Source organism: Hyaena hyaena, unplaced genomic scaffold (assembly GCF_003009895.1).
Source record: "Hyaena hyaena isolate Hyena2069 unplaced genomic scaffold, ASM300989v1 scaffold_21, whole genome shotgun sequence".
In the NCBI taxonomy this organism is placed as follows: Eukaryota; Metazoa; Chordata; class Mammalia; order Carnivora; family Hyaenidae; genus Hyaena; species Hyaena hyaena.
This window is the reverse complement of record NW_024080653.1, coordinates 6,449,543-6,475,897: the sequence shown is the minus strand read 5'-3', so window position 1 is coordinate 6,475,897 and position 26,355 is coordinate 6,449,543. Positions and strand designations below refer to the sequence as shown.

The following is a 26,355-nucleotide window of genomic DNA, read 5'->3' as shown; positions in this document are numbered from 1 at the left end:
AACCGGCAGAGGAATGTAGAAAATACCAGTCAGAGTAGGTTAGGCCTCTTGGATCTGTTGCATTTGGTTCCAAGAATTCTAAATTTGTTGCGGGCCTGCCTCTGCAGTTTTCTGTGCCTCATTCAATCAGAGCCTGTTCCAGGCAAAAGTAATCAAAGGAACAGTTGTTACTTAAACTGAAGCCAGCGTTCCACTCTTTATCAGTTAGACCAGGGATTGGCAGACTGGCTCAGGAGCCCAAATCTGTTCTGCTGCCCCTTTTTGTAAGTAAAGCTTTATTGGCACACCGCCATGCCCACGATTGCGGCTGTTTTTGTAGACAGCAGAGCTTAGGACCTGTGACGCAGACACTATGGCTGGAGAAGCCTAGAATGTTAGTATCTGGCCCTTTACAGGAAAAGTGTGCCTACCCCCAAGTTAGGCAGCAGTGTGGTTACTTCGCCAGCACCTGGCTGCAATGTCCGTGGCGCTGGTCAGCATTCTCTGTGCCAGCAAGGGGCCTGCAACATGAAGGAACCGAGCTCTGGGCGGGTGGAGTGTTAGCACCACTTCCCACAAGGGACAGCGGGGGCAGGGCCAGGCTTGTCGGCTTGTTTTCATCACCTTGGCAACCATCCCCTACACTTGTCTTCCAACAGTAATAACTTTTTAGAATGTTTTAGCTGTGTGTCCCTCTTGTGAGGCATGCTCTCCTTCACGAGAAACAGGCCCAGTGGCACGGGTGGCTGGTTTATTCTGCCACCTTCCTCTCTCTGTGTGGTACCCAGCTGCCCCCGAGCAGTGGCTTTCAGTCCACGGGCTGCAGTCATGTGGGGCCGAGGGGGTGCGTAGCTGACGTGTTCCCAGGGCCCGCACCTTGAGAACCTCAGGGAGAGGTCAGGGCAGTGGTCATTGCCCGCCGCGGTGGCCTCCTGCCGTCCTCACTGCATGGGTGCTGCCCCCGGGATCTCTGAGCGTCTGCTGCAGTAATCTGTGATGTGCGTTCAGGTTGCATGCCGTGGGTGGGTGGCAATATTTCCTAAGAAAACACTTTCCCTAGAAATTTTAAAATTTCTCCCATCCCTCACTTGCCCTTTAAAAGGGCAAAGTTTACTCAGCAAACCTGTTTCTCTTCTTCATGTGCTTTAACTTAGGTAATTTTAATGATGTGGCTGAGCAGGTGTTGGTGCGTTAGCACATAACTGTGGTCAGCTGCCACCCTGTTCGCTGGCCCCTGACCCTATGGAAACTGTCGCAGAGGCGAGTGCACTTTAGTAATTACAGAATCGTAAAAGTGGAAAAGAAAAACCATTGCAGGGTCTGTTGTGAGTCATTTAAGTGATTCAAGGAGCTAACCCTACAGGGAGCCAGCGTCCTTCTGGCTCGAATATGGAGGCGCCCAGAGGGAGAGGAATCCACGATGGGAAACAGCCTTCCCTCCGGAAGAAAGAGAAACGTGCCCTTTCTCCTCCTGCAGGTTTGTGCTGTTTGGTTTTATCTTGGCCTTCTTGTGAAGAAGGAAACTTCCTTGGGTGTCATCTTTGTGTTTTCAAATGGCCCTTTCCTGTTTGCAGCTTAGTGAAGGTAAAGCATGAACCATGAACCGTTTCGCTGAGAGTCCGGTGTGGAGAATGACGGCAGGCCGGGGCCCTCGACATAAATGGTGCGATGCTCATTAGAGGTCTGCCGGGTCTCGCGCAGTCAGACCGCTCGAATCGGGTGGGAAGCTGGCGGCCTGGGTTCTCAAGTACTTCTGAGCCTTGATTGACTATGAAGGCTAAGACCAAATGCAGCCTCGCAGATGTGGGTTGTGGGAGGCGACAGTACCTTTGACAAGTAACAAGTGGCTGTTGGAAGCAAGAGCAAAGAGCTCGATAAGCCCGTTTGTCCTTTGGATTTTGAAAACAATTAGCTTGTTCTGATGCGACCGAAAGAATTTGTGCCTTCCTTGCTCTTTTTGTTCATCGACCCTTCGGGCAGTTTGAAGGGTTGTGGAGAGAGTTCGTGTGCGGCTTGCCTGGTGTGGCCCCGAGTCCTGGACCCCCTGGCCTCCCAGGGTGGGGGCACCCGGGGTCAGCAGCCCACAGCCCCACGTGAGCCTCGCAGAGGCCTCCCTGAAGAACCGACGCAGCACACAAGGCAAGGACTCGTTTCGTTAGCGTTTTCCGTCTGTCCCTCCCTCCCTGGCAGCCCAGTGTCCAGAGTTCACGTGAGCCCAGCACAGGGACGTTTCCTGGTTCCGACGGCACTGATGGTCATGCTGAGTGTGGCTGGCTTTTTTACACAACACAGGTTTATTCTCGGCATACAGCTCTGGGGGTCGGAGGTCCGATGTCGAGGGGTGGGCAGGGCCGGTCCCTCCTGTTTCCTGCCATTTCCGGATCTGGAGCTGCCGCTTCAGTCTGTCCTGTTTCCACGGCCACCTCTCCTTTCCTCTCTCTTTAAAGAAATCTTTTTAAATTGTGGTGAAACGTATGCCACACGGCCTGGCACCTCAGACAGGCGTGGTTCAGGCCCAACTGCCCCTGCGGCTCCGTCTGCTTCTGTCTAAGAGTTTGCCTCTTCCACGTGTCAGTTACGTGGGATCCTCTTGTGTTCAAGTTACTCAAGTAGCCATGTTTTCAGGTCTGTCCCTGTTACAAAGTGTCTGAATTTTCTCCCTTTTTATAGCTGAGTAATACTCCATTGTGTGAACATAGTGTCTGTACCATGTTCCGTTTATCCATTCGTATTTTGACAGACACTGGGTTATTTCCACCCTCTGGCTGCTGTCAACATTGCCCCACGCTGTCGAGTCCCTGTTTCGATTCTCTTGGACAGACCTAGGAGTGGAATCGCAAGCTTACGTGACAATTCCATTAACATTTTGAGGAACTTCCAAACTTTTCCACAGCTGCTGCCCCATTTTACGTTCCCACCAGCAGGGTGCACGGTTCCGATTTTCTACTTCCTGTCAACACTTGCTACTTTCTGGGGTGTCTCACGTCTAATGAGTGTTAGAGTCCTTGTTGGCCGTCTGTGTGTCATCTTTGGGAAATGTGTCTGCAAGTCCTCTGACCATGTTTCAAGTGGGGTTACTTGTCTTTCACTGAATTCTAGGAGCTCTTTATATATTCTGGACACTAGACCCTTACCAGGTGTGTGATTTGCAGGTATTTCCTTGCATTCTGTGAGGCATCTATTCACTCTCTTCATAGTCCTTTGAAGCAGAGAAGCTTTTAACTGTGATGAAGTCCAACTTACGTATTTTCTTAGGTTACACATGCTTTTGATGTCACATCAGGAAACTCTTGCTTGGTCCAAGGTCACAAAATATTTCCTTCTAAGAGTGTTATAGTTTCCATTTGGATCTTCCATCCATTTTGAGTTCATTTTTGTAGATGGTATTACGGGAAGGTCCAACTTCATCATTTGCATGTGGACACCCAGCTCTCTCAACACTGAGCAGTCTCGGCAGCCTCGCTGAAATTGGGCCATTTACAAGGGTTTGTTTCTGGGCTCTGTTCATTCTGCTGATCTCTGCCTCCATGTCAACACCACACTGTAGCTTTGTGCTTAGTTTTGAAACGTGCTCCTTCATGGGAAGTGTGAGTCCTCCAGCTCTGTCCTTGCTTTTCAAGATTGTTCTGTCAGGGCACCTGGGTGGCCCAGTCGGTTAAGCGTCCGACTTCGGCTCAGGTCATGATCTCGCTGTTCATGGGTTTGAGCCTCGCATCGGGCTCTGTGCTGACAGCTCGGAGCCTGCTTTGGATTTGGTGTCTCGCTCTCTCTGCCCCTCCCTGACTATACTCGGTCTCTCCCTGTCTCTATCAAAAATAAATAAAACATAATAATAAAGATTGTTCTGGCTATTTTAGGTCCTTTTAAATTACATGACTTTTATGATGGGTGTTTGTTCTACAGAAACCCCGTGGAGGTTCCCACAGGGAGGACATGGGGTCTGTAGGTCGCTTTGGGCAGTGTTATTGCCCCAGAGGCCCGACCACGCTCCCCTCAGGGCTGCGGCTCCAGCCTGCACACATAGGCTCTTGGGAACGTGGAGGCTGGCATACTGTGGGCACAGCCTCACTAGGATTTTAAAGAAGTTCTTTATTTTACGTGTTGGAATCACAGTTTTTCTGTATAAGAAAATGCCCACAATGAATATTTTCTTTGGGAAAATATGATTATATGTAATACTTCATAATAAGATATGTACTTAACACCACCTTTCTGCCCAAAGCTTCCCACCCTCACTGAAGGGCTGGTGTGGGATTAGCACGGTTGGGAGTGGTGTAGACATGTCAGACAGACCAGCAGAAGCCGGTGACGTCGTGCCTGGTCAGGGCTCTCTCTGGTTCAGCCCAGCTGCTCACAGCTCACGGAGAACATGAAGCTAGTTGGCAGGCCTCTCATGTCTCTGGGCCCTGGGCTGGGGGCCTCACCTCGTCCCTGGCCTCCCCATCGTCTGCGGGGCCTGGCGAGGGCTCCCCTCCCGAGTGCAATCTGCTGCTCGCAAAGGAGTGACAGCAGTTGGACCACGATGGTGGGGCATCTGCCGTGGACAGAGTTCAGACCAGTTGCCACCGCCTCCGAGCCCTGATGTGCAAAACCCCAGCTTTTTTTGGGGGGGGGGTTATATTTTATACTACTTGAATCAGGTACTTCTTTTTAAAAAAAATTTTTTAATGCTTCTTTACTTTTGAAAGAGTGAGACAGATGCAAGCAGGGGAGGGGCAGAGAGAGAGAGCGAGACACAGATTTGGAGCAGGCTCCAGGCTCTGAGCTGTCAGCACAGCTTCTTGCTGCTACAAGCAGCAACACGCGGCTTGAACCTACGAACCATGAGATCACGACCTGAGCCAAAGTTGGATGCTTAACCCACTGAGCCACCCAGGTGCCCCGAGATACTTTAAGAGGAAAACGTTTAATGATTTGGGATAAATACATTAAATGAAAACAATCATGACTTAGTCAAGGCTGTGTTTTCTGAACTCTCTCGTGTTAGGGAAGGCCTTCTAATCTGGCCTTTGTTTTTAATTCTGCCTTTGATTGATTTTTTTTTTTTTTTTTTTTTTAATCTCCGGTCCTGGGAAGTTATCAGAAAAAGCGTCCAGCAGAGAATTGCATTTACTTCACTGGGAGGGGACCGTTAGGAGGAAGCCTCCACAGTCCCCACACCTGTGCTCAGGCTCTGAGTCAGAGCCACCTTCCTGGGAGGGCACAGCCCAGCCACAGCGAGGAGCACCCCGAAACTTCCCTGGGTGTGCTGAAGACATAACTCAGGCTGTGTTTTGGGGCAGGATGCCAGTTCTGGGGAGTGGTGATGGTGGGGAGTGCAGCCCCAGACACAGGAGCCCCTCATTCTGCCTGCACCTGCCCCCCCAAAACGAAGATCCCAGGTGAGGAGGGCCTAGGAGTGACGGGCAGGACGAGGGAGGGCATCTCATCTGTGTGCCTTGCAGGGCGCTGGGGAGACGGCTGTCTTGTTCCACTAGGATTGGGGGGCGGGGCCAGTGAGACGGAGAAGGTGTGACACTTTGAGATGCCTGGAAACAAGCAGCCCTGAAGAGTCGCAGGTGTGCTGCCCTGGCACTCGTGCCACCTGAGATGACCCGCGTCAGCGGGTGTTAAGGAGATCGCTCTGTGTTTGCTGGAGGTTGTGATGTGTGAGGCACGGGAAGCTTGTCTAACTGGGCTTTGGGGTGCGGTCAGAGAATGCACCTCTTCTTCCCTCCCCTGAGGGGAGGTTGGAAAGATGAATTTGGAGGTCAGAGCACAGAGAAAACCATTATGCAAAACACCAGGAGGAAGTAAGGCCTCAATCAGAGCCACCCAGGGGGAGTACAGCGAGGGACCCCTGAGCCAGCCTGCTGGCTTCCTCCTTGTTCTTGGGCACATGTGACGTGGGGGGGGGTGGGGGGGGGGCAGAGACCCCAGAGCAGGATAGGCCAAGGCCCGGGCTTAGCACAAGCTTGGGGGGTGCCCTGTGTGGCTCCCTTCGGGCGGTAGTGACCCGAGACCACCACTTTCCCACAAGGCCTTTGTGTGTCCCTCCGAGTCAGTCCCTCTTCCCCTGCCCAGCTTACAGAGGCTGTTCCTGTGGCTGCGCACCCACCTGCTGAACAGGAGTGGGGTGGGGGGCGGTCAGGTGCGCCCTGCTGGCTGTGCGGGGCGTGCACACCAGGGCTGGGGGTGAGCCGCCAGGTGCTCTGGGGGTGCTGAGAATGAGGAACAGGTGACCTGGGAGTCTGTGTCTCCCCCTCTCTCGGGGGGTGTCGTGGCCACCTCGGCTCGCCACGCACACAGATGGGCCCACCAGTGCAGGCATGTGGCGCACGTGCCGTCCGCAGCTGTCGCCTCTGCAGGCTGTGCTGGAGGGCATGACCCAGAAGGGGTCTTTGCCCACATGAAGAGTTCGGGCCCAGAGGGGCGTGGCGCTCCAGCTCTGATGAGAAGCAGCTCTTACAGAGCGGGGACCCTGCGCCTGCAGCCTGGGAGGCAGTGAAGGGCAGGTCAGTCTCTTCGTGGGCACTGCACCGTCCGTGCTGTCCCTCACACGTGGCTCACACCCCAGTGGTCACATACATCCTGCAGCCAAATAGCCAGGTTGGCAGAGACATTCTGAAGTCCGAACCGCTATTTTCTGGAACTCGCTTCCTCCAGGTAAAGCAGGGATATATGGTTTGGCTGCAGACATTTCTGGAAGTCAGCCAAGTAGGGTCACTGAACCCCTCCGCGCACCCACAAACCGCCTCTGGGGGCTGGTTCCTGAGGGTGAATAAACACCAGGGGCCTGGCCATGGGGCACAAGAGAGTGAGAGGCAGAGCTTTCCTGCAGCAGCCTTGTGGGGTTGCGCTGCCGTCCCTGGGAACGGTTCCCTGTGGTCCCTGTGAGCCTTGGGCCACAGCATGGCCACACAGGGCAGGGGCAGCCTCTGGCATCTGAGCCCTCCTGACATGGAGCCAGGTCTGTCTCCCCAGCCTGAGCTCAGGAGCTGGCAGGCAGATCCCAAGCCCACGCGGGAGTGGCTGTCCTCAGTGGCTGCCGGCAGGTGTCTCAGACCTGGGCTACACTTGGGAAATGCGTTCTGGAAGCATCCCTGAGGGAGGGGCACTGTGCAGGAAGCCAGGACCGAGGTGGCACAGGGGGCCGTAATTCCACTGCTCGTGACAGAGCGCTCAGAGGGCTTGGGTGTCATGTGGAAAGCTGGAGGGTGCCAGGTGTGCGAATGCTGTTCCAGGGGCATTTGAGGCTGCCTGGTGGGTGCAGCCAGGAAGGCCATGGCTGTGTGGATAGGGACGGGGTGGGAGGAAGATGCTGCCATGAGCCTGGGGCCTGCGTGGCCGTCCAGGGGACGGCGGCCCGGGGAACCCGAGAGGAGTGAGGAGTCCAGCTGTGATTTTTCTGTAGATCTATCACGCGTCAGCACACACACACCATCAGTGCGGGCTGTGGAGGTCTTCGCACACTCCAGAAGTTTCCCTCAGAAAGGACCACTGTGCCCTGGCAGCCCTGCCCCTGGACGGTGGTGAGCCCGCTTGTGTCCACACCAGAGCCTGGTCCTGGGGCTCCTGTTTCTTTCCCGTGAGGAGCCCGTCTCAGCTGCTGCCCTCGCACCTCCTTGATGCATCAGAGCAAGCCTCTCTCATGGCTGTTCTGCAGCTTTACGGAGTCGTGAGATTCTTTCGGACTCTGGAAACACGTCCCTTGTGAGCTCTGTGTTGCCTGACGGACGCGTGTGAGCATTTCCTCTTGGCCCCTGGTTGGCCCTTCATTTTCGTATCACATCTTTCAAAGAGGTGACGTTTCCAGTTTTGGTGAAATCTACTCTATCAATATTTCCTTTTTATTTTGCAAAATTGTGCCTTATTTTATAAAACTTGACTACCCTCAGGTTACAAGTGTTTTCTGTGTTTCTTGTAGAGGTTTAGGATCCTGCACCTGAGTTTAGTACGGTCTGTCATCCACTTTGAGGTAAATTTCCCATGTGGCGTGAGGTAGGGTTTGGTCTGTTGGTCGTAGATCCTGGCAGCTTTCGCTAAACTTCCGTGTCCTGTCCCAGCTTTTGTGGACGCTCTTTTCTCTGTGCGTCTGTTGTCCTGGGAGAACTAGTGTGGTGCCGAGGCGTGATGGGCATGGGCTTTCAGGCTGTGATCCCAACCCAGAGACAAGCCCTCAGAATTCCACCTGCAGACGGGATGTTGGCCGTTATCAGGGTGAGTGTTCTGAGCAGTTGTACCTTGACTGGGTGTTGGATTCTGTCAGATCCCTTTTCAGTATCTACTAAAATGATTGTATGATTTTTTTTTTCCTTTTTGACAATAATGGGGTAAATTACTCTGATTTTCAAATATTAAACTAAACTTTAACGCATAAGAGAAGCACCACTTGGTGAAGACGTGTGACGTGCGTGTGTGTGTGTGTGTGTGGTTGGTAATAATCTGTTAAGGATTTGTGCATCTCTGCCCATAATGGATATTTCTCTGGTTTACTTGTGGTATATCTGTCTGGTTTTGGTATCAATTTATCAAGTTAATGCTGACCTTTTAAGATGGATTGAAATATATTCCCGTCCTCTGTTTTATGAAGGACTTTGAGTGAGATTGGTATTCTTTCTTACTTTAATGTTTGGTGGAATGCACCAATGATAGTTTTGAATTATGAATTCCAATTTTTAAGATACAGGGCTGTTTAGATTTCTATTTCTTCTTGATCTGCATCTTCTGAGAGATTTGCCCATTTTATCTAAGTCATTTAATTTATTGGCATGACTGTGTTAATAATTCCCTTATTAACCCCTGCAGGTCATGTGTTTTGCTATCTTTTATTCCTCCTATTGATCATTTGTGTCCTTCATCTTTTGTTTTGATCATGGAAGTTAGAGATGTGTCGATATCGTTGACTTTTTTCAAAGAATAAGCTTTGTCCCTGTTGATGTTCTTGATTCCCCCCTGTTTATATCATTGATTTCTGTCCTTATGTCTGTTACATGCTTTCTTCTATTTACTTTGAGTTCACTTTGCTCTTTTTCTGTCTTAAGGTGGGAGCTTCGATCGTCGATCTGAGACCTTCCTCTTGTCCAAGTGTTTCACACTATAAGTTTTCTCTGTTCTGGCCGCACCCCAGTTTGGATATGTTGCCTTTTCATTTTCATTTGATTCAGAATATTTTTTAATTTTATTGTGATATCTTCTCTTTGACCCATGGGAAATTTAGAAGTATGTTGTTTTAATTTCCAAATGGTTGAGGACCTGCCTGTGGCTCCGCAAGGCTGGCTGCCTTTCGCAGCAGCCCCTCAAAGGCATCAGAGCTCGTGGGCCCTCACGCTCAGCCCTTGCACCCCTTCAGCCGAGGCCTGCCACGCCTGCCACGCCGGACTGGCCCCCAGAACTCCTTGCCGGCCCCTCCCTGCCCTGCCTTGGCACCCACTCGGCCACCACTCCCGCCGGTCCTGCGCCTCAGTGCCCCTCCCCCGCCCCGGGAGCCCACGAACTGCAGGCATGCCTCCCCTGGCCTGACGCGTGGCCCGTTCTGCTGAGGGCCCTGTCTCTCTCTCCAGAGTGACCACCATCCCCGGTCAGTCTCTGGCATGTGTTTCTTTCTCCTTATTTCACAGGCCGGCATCGCTAAAGAATGGTTGGATTGCTCTGCAGACAGACACTAAGTTCTAGCCAATAGAAACATAACGTGAGCCATAAATGCAAGCCAAAACAGAGTTTGAAATGTTCTAGTAGTCATATTAAAAAGGAATAAAGAAGTAGATGAATTTAATTGTAATATATTTTATTTAATATACACAGAATATTTCAGTGTGTGATCAATAGAAGTATATCAATGAGAAGCTTTACATTCTTTGTTCATACTAAGTCTTCAAAATCCAGGGTGTATTTTACTCCCACGCACGTCCGCTAGGCCCAGCTTCACTCGCACACCCATAGCCCGCGTGCGTGGGGACCGGGCTGCTGGTCTCTGCTCAGCCTCACGACCAAGTGAATCAGCTGTCCCTTCAGGTGTTCGGCTGTAGCCAACCTGCCAGAAAATGCCTCTGGATTTTGGCAAGTAGGAGCTGAAAACAGGAAGCTCGGGTTTTGCTTTGTCAAAGTTAGCAACTTAGCAGAATGAAACCCGGTTTTTTTTTTCCTGACAGTTGCGGAACTTATGGGGCACATTTGTTGGGACTAATGTTTTGGGCTTGGTCGAAAATGCTGGCGTTTGGGGGCCCTTCTGTGGTATCTGACGGTGGGGAGCCCCTGGATTCCAGGACCCACAAAGCCCCTCTGAAAGCACCAAAAGCCTGATGTGCAGAAAGCAGGGCACGTAGTCACTGCCCCTGAGGGCCACAGAAGCCACCTCGTGGCTTCCTTGGCCACAGCACATGTCGTGGTGGTTCAAGGTCATGCCTCAGCCGCAGGCCCAGCTCCTCGGCCACGGCCCCGCTGACCCAGTTTCTGTCACCAGAGGTTGGAATGCCCGTCTTCAGGGTTTCTGTGAATGGAGTCCTGCCTTCGCTCAGTGAGAGCTTTGGTGTCTGCCCACGTTGTTGCTGTGCCTGCAGCTTGTTCTCGAACTGCTGGGGACAGTCCCTTGCGTGGCTGCTCCATGGTGTCCGTCACTCGTTGCTGCAGAACATTAGGTTGCTTCCAGTTTTTTCTGTTGTGCATAAAGCTGCTTTGAACATTCACAGACTGGTTTGTTTTGTTTTGTTTTGTAAGTTTTGTTTATTTTTGAGAGAGACAAAGCGTGAGCGGGGTAGAGGGAGAGAGAATCCCAAGTAGGCTCCGCACTGTCCATGCAGAGCCCACTGTGGGGCTCGAACCCATGAACTCATGGACAGGTTTTGTGTGGACACATGTTTTTAGTTTTCTGGGACACTCAGGAGTGGAGTGGCTGGTGGTGTGGAGAGTCTGAGCACCTGCTCTGCTGTTTGCAAGGCAGGTGTGCGTTCACTGTCCCTTCCTCAGGCAGGTAGATGTCACTTGGTATTGTCCGTCTTTAATTTTGGCATTTGCGAGGCTGTACTGTGTTTCATTACAGTTAAATCTCCCTGCCCCTGGCATCCAGTTAACTAGATGCCAGTGGCACCCGCCCCAGGTATGACCAATAATAACACCCCCAAACATTTCCAAATGTCCCCCTGGAAATGTCACCTTACATAGAAAAGGGGTCTTTGTAGATGTGACGCAGGGTTCTGAGGGGGTAGTGCAGGTGGCCCTAAGTGCGCCACGAGTGTCCAGGCAAGAGGGGGTGGGGGAGTCACCAGGCCGTGCCAGGAAGGGGGGGCCAGAGCAGAGGTCCAGGGGCACGCAGCTGTTGTGAGGACGGCAGCCCTCCCTAGACTGACCTGCACACTCACACAACCCACTCAGCCCCACAGCCGTTTTTGTAGAAGAAATTGGCCAACTCACTCTAAAATGTGTTGGAAATGCAAAGATTTAGAAAAGCCAAAGTGCGCCCGGACCGGGTCAGAGCTGTTGACTCCAGGGCCGGTGGCGCCAGCACGAGGGGACGGAGGCAGGGCCAGCGCTGCTCAGTGGAAAAGAGGGCATCGGCGTCCACACTTCCGTGCACAATGAAACCAGACCTGAGAGACCGTCTGCCAAGATTCCTGTGTTGAGGCCGTGGCCCCCAGCGTGACAGAATTGGGTGTCCTTTGGGAGGTGAGTGGGTTAGAGGAGGTCATGGGGGCGAGGCCCAGGGGACCTCCCGCCGTGCACGTGAGCCCCAGCCCCCGTCTGTGGTGCCGTCGCAGCAGCTGGTGCCCACAGAGACCGTGCGGTGAGCGAGGCCCATTTGTATCAGCCTCACGAAACGCTGGGTCTCCAAGCCTGGGAGCCAAGTGTATGTCGGTGGTTAAAGTCAGTGGACCTGAGGAGCGCACGTGTTCATCATTTGATAAGGGGGTCTGGTCTGGGTGGCACCTGTGATTGGAAATGTGGGGGGTCTTGGGTGCGCACGTGGGAGGCTGTGACCAGGTCCCAGTGCGGGGACGCCAGCCCCTGGGGCTCTTCACACCCGGCCTAGCTTCTCCCAGGGGCTCTCCCTGCTGAGGGCCCGGCCCAGGCCACCGTGCCAGTGACTCTGGGAGCTCCTTGCTGGGCCGACAGGGGTGGGTGGCCCCCCCGCACTCGGGCTCCCTGCCCTGCACTCTCACCAGCCCTTGAGGCTGCCTGCCCGGTGCAGATGATCGGGTGCAGGGGCTGTGAGAGGCAAGGGCGTTTGGGCCTCCCTGGGGACCCCTTCCCCCCAGTGCTGCCACCCTCCCCTTCCCTGCCTTGGGTTCTAGCCCGACGGTCAGTGCGGGAGTCCTGGTGGCTGAGGGGTGGGGGCCAGGCTCCATCTGTCTTCTCCCCAGGCCCTCCTACCCCCAGAATGTCGATGTAAAGAGCTCTGCTTCCTGGCGTGCGGCTGTGGCTGGGCAGCTGCGAGAGCCTCTTTGGCCCAAACCAAGCATTGTGGCCGCCGGTGGCACAGCTCCCGGAGAAGCCAGGGGCCTTCTGCCCTTCCCTGGGCTGGGCTGGCGGTCTCAGCCCCTGATGTGCCAATGGGCTGGCATGGCTGCATCAGGGGTCAGGACTGGGAGGTCTGCCCTGGCCACTCAGGCACTTGACGTGGCACGGGAACTGCCCAGACTGGCCATCCATGGAGGAAAGGCTGGTTTTCTTCCAAAACCGTTTCTTCCTATGAAGAGTGTCAGAACTTCCGAGGCGGGATATGCTCACGAAGCATAGGGCGCCTCCTCCCTGTGTTGAGGGAGCGGTCACTGGCCTTCCTCGACCCCCACGGTCCCAGCTCACTGCCCTCCGGAGCCCTTCCGGACACGCTCCACACAGCATCAAATTCAAGCAGGGACTTTGTTCACAGCCTGAAGGGCGTCAACAGGCTGTCAAGCCCTGCAGCTCTGTCCTGCCGGCCCCCCTGCCCTGTGGCCCCGGCGGGCTGCACGGGGGTCAGCAACGCCTGGAGCCGTGCCCCTCTCACGTCCTCACCCCTGCTCCGGCTTGTTCCTTCCCCAAGTTGCCAAGAAGAAAATTCCATCAGCGGGTTTCTCCCATCACCTGTGGCCGCATCGTTTCCACAGGGAGATGTGAGGCTCCCGAGGGAGCAGGGGACACGTCAGTCGGGGGCTGGCACCTCGGGCACAGGACAGAAAACCACATAGCTGGTCTCTCCCATTGGCCCGTCTTCCCTGTTCGGTCTTCACATTGGGCAGTGTGGCTGGAGGTGCGCGTGTGCGCACGCATATCTACGTGTGTCCTTCTAGGAACACGTGTGCCTCTGGTTTTGTTTTGTAAACAGGTGCCCTCTCCTAGACTCCACTGAGCCTGGAAAACCCTTTAAAATGGAAAAACATTTACTTGTCCAAAGACTAACACACCATAAAAGGGACTATTTTTCTCTTTCTGGCGAACGGTTGTGAGTCTTACCACGCGTGCGTATATATGTAACCACCCTGACCGGCTTGTTTGTGTAGAATGCTGGGAAGTATCTCAGCTTGCTTCACGCGGCCATCACCCTGCCAAGTCGCAGCCACTAATGCTGCCCACTCACAGGAAGCCCGGTGACCACCTGATGGACCTTTAGTTCCTGAGAATTGCAAACAGTCCCCAGTGTGGAGTGGATGAGTGTTGGGCTGAGGTGGAAGGTTCCAGAACTGTGGGGGCCCACGGCAAACACGGGTGATGCTGTCCTCACTGACCATCGCATAAGCCGGCTCAGTTGGCTGAGGGAGAGGGACTTTGCTCTACAGCCGTGTGTGAGGAGGCCGGCCTGTCCTGAATGGCAGTGTGTTGCTGGACAATTGACAGTTGTAGGTGGACCTGCACAGTTCACACCCGCGTTGTTCAGGGGTGAGCTACGCTCTCAGAACTCAGAAGAAGCCTCCCAGACGCAGAGGGATGAGGGGTGGTAGCTCTGAGCTGCAGCGTTTAGTCGGTCGGCTTTCGGGTGCTGGGTTCTGTGATGTGCTTTGTGCCGCGCTCAGAGCCCCACAGTGCGGGAGAAACCGTCTGAGATTCTCGGCCCAGCTTGGAACCGAGTATCTGGCGCGTTCTCACAGAAGCCACGTCACTGGCATGAGTTCACATTTCCTAGTTTAATAGGAACTAACCCCGAGAAGAAACGCCCGCCCCTGCGCCCCGCTCTCCACCAGCGCCTTTGTAGCAGCACCGTTTGTTTTCAGCAGGGAAGCGCCCCTGGCTGCTGCCCACAGGGCCCCGTCTCAGGCGGGGTGACCCTGTGCGGTGGGGAAACAAAGCGATGGGTGCGTCACCGCATACACAGGACCTTCTAAGTCCTGTGGGAACAGGTGGACCCCGGGAAGCAGGAGGCAGGAACGTTCTTGAAAGTTAGAGTTCCAGACTCTCCAGGTAAAAGGAGTCCCTGAGGAAGGAGCAGCCTGGGGTCAGGAAAGACGAGGCAGAAGAGATCGGCGGGGGGGGCGGGGGGGGGGCGTCTGCCGCTGTGACTGCCCAGCACGAGGTGCTGCTCCCGGGGACGCCGGAGGCGGGACCGCGAGGGCAGCAGGTGATGGGCTGCGGCTTGTGTGCACACACCGTGGTCCACACTTTGCACCTCTCCTCCTGAGGTGAAAGTCCTGGAGGGAACACGCTGTAAAGTTAACAGTTTATTTCTCTAGGTGGTGCACTTAGGGAAGGTTTTAGTTTTTTTCTGCACGATGTTCTGTATTTTGTGTCAATGAATATATATTAATCTTGTACACAGAAAATTGATTACATTCAAAATTTTTGAGTGTTTTCATAAACTAAAGAAATTGCATTGAGTATAAAAGTATAATTATATAGTTATGTGTATCTTTTTTCTCAAAATTCTTTTCCTAAAAATGTTTTTTCAAGGCACAGCTAGCTTTTTCTCTGATTATAATCTTGCTTTTTTTGTTGATGTTTAAGAAATTCAGGGGCGCCTGGGTGGCTCTGTCAGTTAAGTGTCTGCCTTTGGCTCAGGTCATGATCCGACAGCTCGTGAGTTCGAGCCCTGCTTCAGGCTCTGTGTTGACAATGTGGAGTCTGCTTGGGATTCTCCCTCCTCTCTCTCTCTGCCCTTACCCCACTTGTACTTTCTCTCTCTCTCAGAATAAATAAAACACCCTAAAAAGGTTTTCAGAAAATACAGGGGGGCCTGGGTGGTTTAGTCAGTTAAGTGACCAACCTTTGATTTCGGCTCCGGTCATGATCTCATAGTCTTGAGATCATCCCAGTTGGCCTCTGCACTGAATGTGGAGGGAGCCTGCTTCGTATTCATTCATTCTCTCTCCCTCTCTCTCCCTCTCTCTCCCTCTCTCTCCCTCTCTCTCTCTCTCTCTCTCTCTCTCTCTCTCTCCCTGCTCCTGCCCTGCCCCCGCCCCTCTTCCCTGCTCACGTCCATGCTCTCTCTAAAAATAAATAAATATAAAAGCCATTCAGAAGATACGGAAAAGAATAAAATAAATCCTGTGTAATCTCAGCAGTCATTGGCGGCTGCTGTTATTCTTTAGGTACATTCCCTTCCATGCATTTATGTATTTTATGGACTCATTCCAAATGTTCCTTGTTGCGCGCTGCTTTTAAGTGTGAAACGGAATCAGGGAAACCTCACTTAGGCTGGGGTGGAGGCGGGCAGGGGAGCTGTCTGCCCAGCACCAGGTCTCGGTTGCAGACCCCGCAGGAGAGGAGGCCCCTTGCAGACGCTGCCTCACTCAGCCCAGCAGCAGCCCAGCCCGTGAGAGGCGGGGACATCCTAGCCAATGGGAAGCCACCGTACTTCCGGCTCCGCGGAGTCCAGTAGATTTCCGTTAGACAGTCCCACCCACCTCCTACCTCCCCCCCCCCCATAAGAGCCTCCACCCTGACTCTCCAGAACTGCCTGTGCTTCTGTGAAGGTGACCTGGGTGGGAATTCTCTGCTATTCTCAGTAACCCATTTTTTGCTGATAATTGGCAGTTTTAGTTTTGGTCAACATAATCTACTTGGTACAGTAACCTTCAGTTTTGGGTCCTGTTTCAGATTCTGATTTTGGCATTTGTTGTACACATAGTATTTTTAACTAACATCATTATCGAGGCAGAATTCCTCTGCCATAAAATTCACCCTGTTGAAATGTACAAGCCAGTGTTTCTAGCAGGTTCAAAAAGTCGTGGAGTCTATCTGTTGTTTCCGCTTTGGCTGCCTGTGCTTTGGGTGTCCAAAAAAAACCCGCTGCCTGATACAGGGCCCTGAGGACCCGCAGGTGGGCTTCCTTCTAAGTGTTTTACTGGTTGAGCTCTTTATTTAGGTCTTTGACCCACTTTGCATTAATTTTTGTATTAATGTGTGTGAGGTAAGGATACAACTTTATGCTTTTCCGTGTGGATGTGCAGTTGTCCCAGCACCATTTGCTGAAAGATGTCTCTCTGTCAGATTGTCTTGGCATCCTTGTTTAAAAAAAAAAAAAAAATGAATTGATCATAAACATAATGGGTTTATTTTGGACTCTGAATTTTGTTCCGTTGATTTTTATGTCTTTCCTTAGGCCAGGACCACAGTGTCTTAATTACTGTAGCTTTGCAGTCAGTTTTGAAATTGGAAAGTGAGAGTCCTTAACTTTGTTCAAGGCGGTTTTGGCTATTCTGGGTCCTCTGCATTTCCATGTGACTTTCAGGATCAGTTTATCATTTTCTACAACAACAACAACAACAACAACAACAACAAATAGCAGCTGGGATTTTGATAGGAATTACGTTGATTTTGTAGATTAATTGGGAAGAATTGCCATCTTAATATTTTATCCTTCATTCCATAAAAATGGGATGTCCTGCCATTTATTTGTGTCTTTAATTTGTTTCAAAGATGTTTTATAATTTTCAGTGTATAAGTCTTGCACTCTTTGTTACATTTATCTTTTTGATGCTGTTGTAAATCAAACTGTTTTCTTAATTTCCTTTTTAAAAGGATTGTTCATTATAGGTGTATAGAAATACAGTTGAGTTTTGTATATGAATCGTGTATGCTGAACTTTGCTGAACTAGCTCATTAGTATAAGGCTGAGTGTGTGTTTGCATTACTTTTGGGTTTTCTGTTTATAAGATGGTGTCAGCTGAAAATTGAGACCATTTTACTTTTTCATTTCAAACTAGAAATAAAATGCCTTTTATTTCTCTTATTTCCTAATTGTTCTGGCTATAACTTCCAGGACGATGTTGAATAGAAGTGGCGAGAGTATACATTCTTATCTTGTTCTTGATCTTCAGTGGAAAGTGTTTAGTGTTTCACTATTTTTTTAAGTTTATTTTGAGAGGGGCGGGGGGAAGGGAGTGGGAGAGAGACGGAATACCAAGCAAGCACCGCTATGAGCACAGAGCCCAACTCGGGGGTCCATCTGACACCTGTGAGATCGTGACCTGAGCCGAAATTAAGAGTCGGATGCTTAACCAACTAAGCCACCAGATGCCCCTTTAGTTTGACTAGTTTGTCATGAAAAGGTGTTGGATTTTGTCAAATGCTTTTTCTGCATCAAGAGAAAACTGTGTAGTTTCTATTTGTTCTATTAATATGGTATATCACACCACCTTTGTTTTCATATGTTTGTGGAGTTATTTCTAGAGAGTGTTTTGTAAGCCCTGGGAAAGTGAATGGGGTAATTGATGAAACATCAGTGATGCTCTGGTCTCAAGGCTGTCAGACATGATAGCACCATGAGAACAGAGCCCCACGATCTCCCAGGAGCCAGTTAGGAGCCAGACCCACTGTAATTGCCTAGCAGCCCTTGAAACTACACATCTTCCCTGCAAGCTTTCCTGTAAACACCAGATGTGTGTTTGGTCTGTGTCTGGAGGCTCTTTGTGTTTTTCTCCCATGCTTTCACATTCTTTGATGTTGATACCTGGCGAACATGAAATAAAGACCATGTGCCATTTGCTGCTGCTGCTGTTTCACTGGCAGAAGCACCCTGCACGTCCACTTGGTCTGAGTGTCTCTGGGAGCTTTCTCTTCGGCATGGCTACATATTTTGAGCCAACCTTGCAATCCTGGGATAAATTCCACTTGGTAATGGTGTAGGGTCCTTTTTCTATAATGTTGGGACTCCATTCACTAGTTTTTTGTTGAAGATATTCGCAGCTATGGTCATAAAATATCTTGGTGTGTAGTTTTGTGATATTTTTGACTGGCTTTGGTGTCAGGATAATGCTGGCCTCACAGTGTGACTCAGGAAGTGTCCCCTACCCTTTTCTGTTGTTCGGAAGACTTTGTGAAATATTGATATCAATTCGTTAAACATTTGATAGAATTACTGCTGAAGCCCTCTGGACCTGAGCTTTTCTTTGTGGGAAGTTGTGGTTTGGGGTTTTTTTAAATTACTTTTTCAATCTCTTGCTTGTTACAGATCTGTTCATAGTTTCTATTTCTTTTTCAGTCAGTTTCGATGATTCACGTCTTTCTAGGAGTTTATCCATTTCATCTACGCTATCTTTTTATCCCCTTTCAGTTTTTTCATGTTACAATTAAAAGCAGCATATTTAGATTTTGTTTTCACATGAAGCTTCACCGCCAGTCAAAAGCGGGGGAGTGGGGGTGGGGGGGGTGAACACAGTCAGTGGCGCTAACCTGGAGACAGGACCCCAGTGGGGCCACGGCTTCTTTTGGCCCCTCCCCCCCATCTGGTGGCCCTGGCACCACGTACTGTTGATGTGGCTGTAAAGTCCCTTGAACTGCTGTACCTACAAAGAAAGGCAAATTCATTTGTCACTTTCTGACTTACACTTTGTGGAAGAGGAGTTGTTGTCTGGGACAAGGCGTTCTTCTCTGATAATTGTGTCATCGTCATTGCTTCTAGGTTTTTACCTCCAATGGCCCAACTGTGGTCATGCCCACCTGGTTCTGCTCTCGAGCATGGTTTTCCCACGTGGGCTCATTTGACGAGGGTGGGCAGGTAAGTGTGCACCCCTTGTAGACCCCCTTCTCTGGGGTAACAACCCCCTGGGGTGCTAATTCCCAGAATCCCAGCCTCCCTAGGTGTGGGTGCTGTGCCCCCTTGCCCTCCCTGGGGATCCAGGGATTAGGGAAACATCTCCCATGAAGGCCTTCCCAGCACTTCCGCTGGTCGGGCTGAGTGTCCCCGAGAGCATCTGAGGCCCTGGCACCACCTGGGATTTCTGTGTGAAGGCTGCTGGCATCAGGGCATCCGCGCCTGACTGGTGCAGGCCACAGGCTACCTCATCCTGGCTTAAAGGCTGTTTGTGGGAAATCACAGCGTGCTGCCTGTGGGATGAGGGCCAGGTGGCCTTGGGCACACCGTCTATCCTGGGCTGGGCTCTTCCTCTAAATCCCCTCCTGCCCGCGGGGCCCCCCCCCCGCAGAGCTCGGCCCACACTGGTCTCTGGGGACCCGGCCTCTATCCTTGCTCTCTCTGCCCTTGCCCCTGCGACAGTCTTGTGGTTAATACTGCTAAACTTAATTAAAAAGAAAATCTTAGGGTTAGTTTGTGTATTTTTCCTTAAACTTCCCTTAAATTTGGCTTTGAGAATGCAAGGTCTGGTCTCCATGGTGGAAGAAGGTGGATTGTGTGTGGGAAGGACTCGTCAGGCCTTTACCATTTTCATCTTTGAGGAGTGCCCCCTCCCCCCCACCAGCTGCTGGGCTTAGGGCAGGAGGGAGCCTGGACGTGCAGATGCTGGCAGAGGGTCTCGGCCAGTGGGTTCTTAGGAATCTGGAGACCCGAGGCTGGAAGGTGGGGCTCTGTCTCATGACCCGAGAGATCAGGACCTGAGCCAAAACCTAGAGTTGCACACTCAACCGACCAAGCCCTCGAGGTGCCCATATTGTTGGCGTTCTTCATCAGGTATTTGTTTGCGGGTATTTTCTCCTGTTTGGTTTCTACATTATGGGAATTCTCACTTCCACCTCCCTGCTCCTCCAGGTTCCATCCTGAGGCATCGGGGCAGTAAGGCTGTGGCTTCCATCCCTGGCGGGTCTGTGTCGCTCCCACCCTGATGTGCTGCCCGCGGCCCGGCCTCCACACTGGGCACCGCGTGGTCACTGCAGGGGCGGCTGCTCGGCCATCCGCAGCCAGCAGCCGTCACCCACTGAGGGGCTGTTTAAATTTCTCTTGGTATTGAAGGCTTGCATTTTGTTCTAGTGGTTATTTCTGTATTTCTCTCTTTTTAAATGTCCTTAATCCTGTGTGTTCTTCTTCAACCTTTTCTGCTCTGCTATTTTCCCGCTTCTAAAGGTGTTCTGATGCCCCCCCCCCCACTTCCTGTACAACCAGCAGTGAGACCCTCTCGTTCCCTCCCCCACGTTGTTGTGTGGTGTCCAGTAATGTTGGAAGATACACACACGTGGCTGCATCTCCCACCCGACCCTGCGTCCACAGCCATACACGTCCCACTGCTTGAGGGACACAGGCCGTACACAACACCCTTGGCTCATTTTCTTTCCTTGAGAGTGAAAATTCTGTTCTATTGTTGCCTAGGTTTGTTGCTTTCGAGAGACTGACACCGAATTCTCTTTGCCTGGTGAGGCACGTGATCTTCTTGCCTGGAGGCTCTGAGAAAAGTATTTCCTTGTTAGGAACTAATAGCTTCACAGGGACGTACCTGCTGCGAATTCCAGTACGGGGAAGGGGTCTGCCCGTATATCCGAGCATTTTCCTTGGCAGGTACTTCTCAGTGAGCCCTCTGCTCTGTTTTCTTCTTCTGTTTTGCAGACTCCAGTTTTACATCAGTGGAATGTTCCCTGACTGTACTCTCAGGAGCTTTCTCTCCCACTCTTACGTTTTTTACTATATAGCCTTCATTTCTCATGATTTTATCTTTTCCTTCTATTTCTATTCTGAGTTCAATCCATCCTTATTTTGGAAGTTCATTGAGGTATAATTCACATAGCATACATTTCATCTGTTTAAACGTGCAGTTGGATGTATTCTAGGTAACGCCAGGCCCTCACTCACCAGTCTGCTGCCAGGAGAGGCACATTTCCACCGCCGGCACACGCCCATCTGCCCCCCGCCCCGCCCTGGGTCCCCTCACATTCTCAGGTGCAGGGACTGTCCCTGCTGATCTGACTCATGATTCGGGGTCGAATCATGATTTGTTGTGGGTACATCAGCAGATTGAATTGTATCCATCTGGGGAAGTGTGTGATTTTCTGCTTTCTCTCACACGGGCTCCATCTAGATGAAGACTTTGCCCGTCCCTGTGTTCTCTGGGTCGCCCACGACTTGCCCTCCTGCCACAGCAGCACAGCAGTCCCAGACTGTGCGGGGGCTGGCACCGGCCCTGTGCTCCGTCTGCCCCCAGCCCCCTCCACCCCATCTCTGGGGTGTGCACCCCGCCCGCCAGACCCCACGTCTGGGACCCTCAGTGCGCCCGCCCCGCCCCCACCCCCACCTCTGGGACCCTCAGTGCCCCCTCTCCACCCGCCACACCCACGCACCAACCCCCACCCCCTGGAACAACCCCAGTGGAGGACCTGGGCTCCTCCCCGGCCGCATCACCACTGCCATCTCAGCCTCTACAGTTTTCGGCCACAGGAGCCTGAACTCCTAGTGGCCGGGTGCCCAGGATGGTGGACCAGTGGCTCAGACTCTCTGACTCGAGGGGAGTGGTGGCGCTCCAGGGCCACATCCGACTAAATTCTCGCTCTCCTTCTTGCCATAAAGAAGGAAGCCCTGAAGGTGACTTCTTCCAGGTCCCAAGAAGAAAGAGCACCTTTTCTTTCCCTTTCCTAAACCTGTAAACTGCACCGAGTTAGTTTGCTCTTTAAAGGTTTGAAAAGACAGAAAATTAGAAAAAAGGGAAATACACAAACCACCTGTGACCTTGTCATCACAAAGCTGCTCTGACCTTCTGAGTGTGGCCCACGTGTTTAATTTCCTGTGGACACACTTTTAGCCTCTGCCACAAACAGTTTTGAAGCTTGATTTTTACCTTAACGTTTTAGTATAAATCTTTTCATGTCATCATAGTCTCTGTAAAAACTAGTCCTTCAAGTCTCATGTGCTGAGATACCTGTCTGCCTGCACGTTGGAAACAAGGGTGTTCATGGCTCTTCCACCCCGTTAGCCAGCCCGCCGCGGATGGCACGGGCTCTGTGCCCACGGCTGTGTCACCCTGCCTTGAGCATGTGGGGTCCGCCCATAACAAAAGAAAGTGTGCGCTGGACCCCTTGGCCGGGACTTCCAGGGCCGTGCTGGCCTCATGAGGGACCCAGGTGGACAGACTGGGGCACCAGCTGGCTTTATGGAGCTGACTTTGGGGACAAGAGCCAAGCAGGGAGATGCGCCCAGTGCCGCGTGCTCCCTGGTGGGGCTCAGCCCTTCCAGAAGTGTCCGGCCCTGAGCCTGAAGCTGCGCTCCTGGGGAACCAGCAGACCAGGCATACTGGGAGGGGTGGTCACCAACGCTCTGAGGCCTGGCACAGACCGCCAGTCTGGGGACGTGCTTGCCCCGTGGAGACAGCATCTCCCAGGGCTCCATCTCCTGGGGGCAGCCCTGCGACCCTCCCCCTGGGGAGAGAGGCAAACGGGGCAGCAGCCTGCAGAGGCCTGGCGGTGGCGCCAGCCCTGGAGGACAGGCTGTGGGCGCTGAGGAGACCAGGCGCCACCGGCTCCGCTCACTGTGCACCTTCTGTGGCCCACGGCTGGCGGCCAGGACCCAGACCTCTCCTCCCACATGACCGTCACTCTTGAGTTTAGGGAATGAAAAGGGAGCAGAGTTAGTGTCTGGCTTCCAGCTTTCGTGGTCACCACCGAGGACGGGCTGGTGGGGGGCTGAGTTCTCTCAAGACGGAGAGGCCCAGGGGAAAGCTCTCAGGGACCCCGTTCATGGGGAGGGAGCATGAGCGAGGGCGCCGCTGGGGACGCCTGTCCACCCCGGGCCCCCAGCTCTTCCTGGCTAGCACGTCCTGTCCTGAGGTGACATCACACACTTGAGTGCTGGGCCCGCCCGTGACGCTGGAGGCCGGCCGACAAGGCCAGGCGCGAGTCCCCGTGCCCAGTCACCTGCGTCAACGCACACACAGAAGCTCCTGGCACGGCTGTGGTGTGCAGAGCCGCCAGCAATGGTCGATGCTTCTGTCTCACCCTGCAGGGTGTGCCTGAGGACCTGCTCTTCTTCTACGACCACCTCAGAAAGGGCGGCGGGGTCGTCCGCGTGGACCAGTGTCTCCTGCTCTACCGCTACCTCCCCAGCGCGGCCACACACTCTGTCCTCGAGTATGTAGGTCCCAGGACTCCAGACCTGCTTTGGGGACCATGAGGGGCTGAGGGCCAAGGTCCAGGGTCAAGGGTGAGAGGTTGGGGTCCAGGGTCAAGCATGAGGGGTCAGGGTCTGGGGTCAAGTATGAGGGGCTGGGGGCCGGGGTTGAGGGTGAGGGTCCAGGGTCGAGCATGAGGGGTCAGGGTATGGGGTCAAGGGTGAAGGGCAGGGACTGGGTGGGGGGGGGTGGAGTGTGCAAGGCCAGCCAAGGTCTAAGCCAGGATCAGTGCAGTAGACACAGGTTACCTGGGGCGGGTCTCTACCCCAGGTGAGTGTGGCAGGTGTGGGTACACCGAGTCTGTGGCCTTCATGGGGGGATTCTGCCCCAGGGTCTGTGGTCGTGGTTTCCCCAGGATGAAGGCCGTATGTCTGTCCCCTTTCATAATGAGGTAGAATTCTCACGTACGTATTCTTTGAAGTCTTGGTCTCAGTTGCCATGAGCTGATAGGAGCCTCCCAGGGAGCCCAGTGCCCTCCTAACTCGGCTACAGGTGGGCTCACTGTGCCTTCTCTGCCTCCACCAAGGGGGCTGCCCTGATGGCACCTGCTCTGTCCCATGTCCCCAGGGGCCGGCGTGCCCTAGGGCATGTCCTTCCAGGGCAGAACATAGAGGAGGGGGAAGCGAGGGAAGGGGTTTGTTCCTATTTCTTAAGTTTGAACTGTTTGTGTGTTGGCGTATTTGTCACAATTACAAGTGTGTGACCCCTTGGTGCCTCGCTGTTGTGACACTGCTCATTTTTAGAAACAGGGTTGGGGGAACTGGGCCCTCTGAACGCAAAGAGCTTGACTCAGGGGCTCATTCATGTCTTGGAAGTGGGGTTCACCGTGGGACTCCCCCAAAGGCTGCGGCCTCCGTCTGGGGAGGGCTGCCGTCCACCTACCGGGGCATGTGGTGCCGGTCTGTGTGACTGTTGTGGGCAGGGCCCAGACTGCAGCATCCGCATTGACTGGGGGGGTCACGTGTGTTGTTGGGTGTTGAAACTAAGCTCTGTTTTCCAGCTTTCAGTAAAAGAGCTTGATTTGGGTTGTCCTCTGTTAAATCTGAATTTTATATAATAGCTCTGGTGGGGCATCATTGTTTGGGGTTTGTTGTCATGAAGCTGACTCCATGCAAGTGTGATTTGCACCCAAGGGGAAAAGGTCACGTCACAGGACAAAGCGCCAGGTGTGTGTGTGCATCTAATGACAGTCTCCACGTGAAAAACCCCAGCAGAAACATACAAGTCCTCAGCTACAGTCAGAGCGCTTTGTGCCACATGCCAGGGACGAAGCAAAGCAGAGGAAATCTGCGGCTGCGTCACCCTGGGAACCTCGGCCTGACCCGGGACAGACACAGCCACAGAAGACGTCCCTGTAAGATGCAAGATGGACAATACTTTGGACCAGAAAACAACTCCGAACCAGTTTCAAATGATTGCAGTCACACAAGATGTGTTTTATAGCTACATAGAATTAAGTTAGAAATCATTAACCCATCCTAAAAATCCAAAATACTTGGCAATTAGGCAACCAAGGAAAAAAATCACAAAGGAAATTAGAGAAAAGTTTAATTTGCTGAAACTAAAATGGTCACAGTTTATGGGATCAGCTGGAGCACACAATCCACATGTTTGCAATGAACGATTGAAAACGCAGTTAAGAAACCTGTGTGGCATCAAACATAAAATACTCGTGGATGCATTTCACACAGTGTGTTTGTGTCCTTGGGAAAGTGCTGAGGGAAATGAAGGAACCCCTGGGCGCAGACACGGGGGCGCCACCTTGTGAGTCTGAAGACGGGTAGTGCTGGGGCAGGAGCCTCCCGAACTCACGGTCCCAGGACAGGAGTCTGCTGGCTTCTTGGTGCAAATTGATAACCTGGTTCTGAAATCTTCGTGGAAAATTAAAGGACCCAGAATGGCCGAAACAACCTTGAAAAGAGCAAAATTTGAGGACTACCCGTGCTCGATTTCAGCACTGAAGCCACGGCACAGGGTGGACAGAGACCAGGGAAAGAGAGAATCCAGAAATACACTCAAAATTGTATCATAGACGGATTTTCAACAAAGTCCCCAAAGGCATTTAATGGAAAAGGAAAATATTTTCAACAAGTAGAACAAGTAGATGTCCACATGGGAAAAGATGGAGGAAAGAGAATCACTCACCGTACAGAAGAACTAATTCCAGATGGATCTTAGACACAAACATAGAAACAGCTAAAACAGGGGCGCCTGGGGGCTCAGTCGGTTGAGCGTCCGACTTCGGCTCAGATCATGATCTCACGGTTTGTGGGTTCGAGCCCCGCGTCGGGCTCTGTGCTGACTGCCAGCTCAGAGCCTGGAGCTGCTTCAGACTCTATCTCCCTCTCTCTCTGACCCTCCTCTGCTCACGCTGTCTCTCTCTCAGGAGGAAAAAAAAAAACATTAAAAAGAAGCAGCTAAAACAGAAAGCGTCTGGAGCAAACACCAGGGCACATCTTCACAACTCCATGGCAGACAAAAACTTCTCAGCGAGGACATGAGAATCATTAGCCATTTAAAACTTCATAAAGTGGATTTGATAGAACTTAAAAACCTCAAAAGACACCATTAGGAAGATGAGTGGTGGACTGTGGGGCGGAGAGGAGATACTCACCATCCACGCATCTGCAGGAGAACCAAACAGAAGGCACAGAAAGAACCCCAAGCACCAGGAAGAAAGGCAACAACACACTTCGCAAAACAATACCGTGTAATATGTAAATAACGCACACCTACTACACATCCAGCAGAAGGGCCAAGTTCATGTCTGCCGACTCCAAAGGGTGGCAAGAGTGTGGACCTGCCAGAACTGTCCTGCTCTGTCCGCAGGAGTGCTTAGTAGGACGTCTGGCGCTTTTTAAATTAATTAACATCCCCGGTGCCTCAGCAGTCCCGTGTGGGTGTTCAGGCAAGAGCCGTGGAAACATCGTTCAGCGCAGCCGAGAACTGGGAACAACCCAAATGAGCACAGTAATGGAACAGATAAACTACTGACAGATACAGGGACTGGGGTTGAGATCAAAGCAATACGGTCACTAAAGAAGCTGGACACAAGAGCATGTGTTTGTGGGATGTGCTTCCTCAGACGCTCCAGCCAGGCGGAGAGTCCCTGCCCTTCGTCATCACCAGTCCACACGGGGGGCGTGGCCGGCGTGCGCGTGGCCACTGG

The 26,355-nt window shown here is 52.4% G+C and overlaps 1 protein-coding gene across 12 annotated transcripts in view; it reads left to right on the top strand.

Annotated features, from left to right (window-relative positions):
- Nucleotides 1-26,355, top strand: part of B3GNTL1 (UDP-GlcNAc:betaGal beta-1,3-N-acetylglucosaminyltransferase like 1) — an 89,869-nt gene that overhangs the window by 51,847 nt on the left and 11,667 nt on the right. For 10 of the 12 annotated variants that reach the window (XR_005527425.1, XR_005527424.1, XM_039226432.1 and 7 more), the window contains 2 exons: nt 18,767-18,862; nt 23,021-23,145. Coding sequence is in view for 10 of the 12 variants with exons in the window: in XM_039226432.1 (XP_039082363.1) it covers nt 18,767-18,862; nt 23,021-23,145 (221 nt within the window). In the remaining 2 variants the exon portion in view is untranslated. Of the gene's footprint in view, nt 1-15,815; nt 15,837-18,766; nt 18,863-23,020; nt 23,146-26,355 lie in introns of those variants that run through there. The other 2 variants (XM_039226439.1, XM_039226434.1) reach the window with 2 other exon arrangements.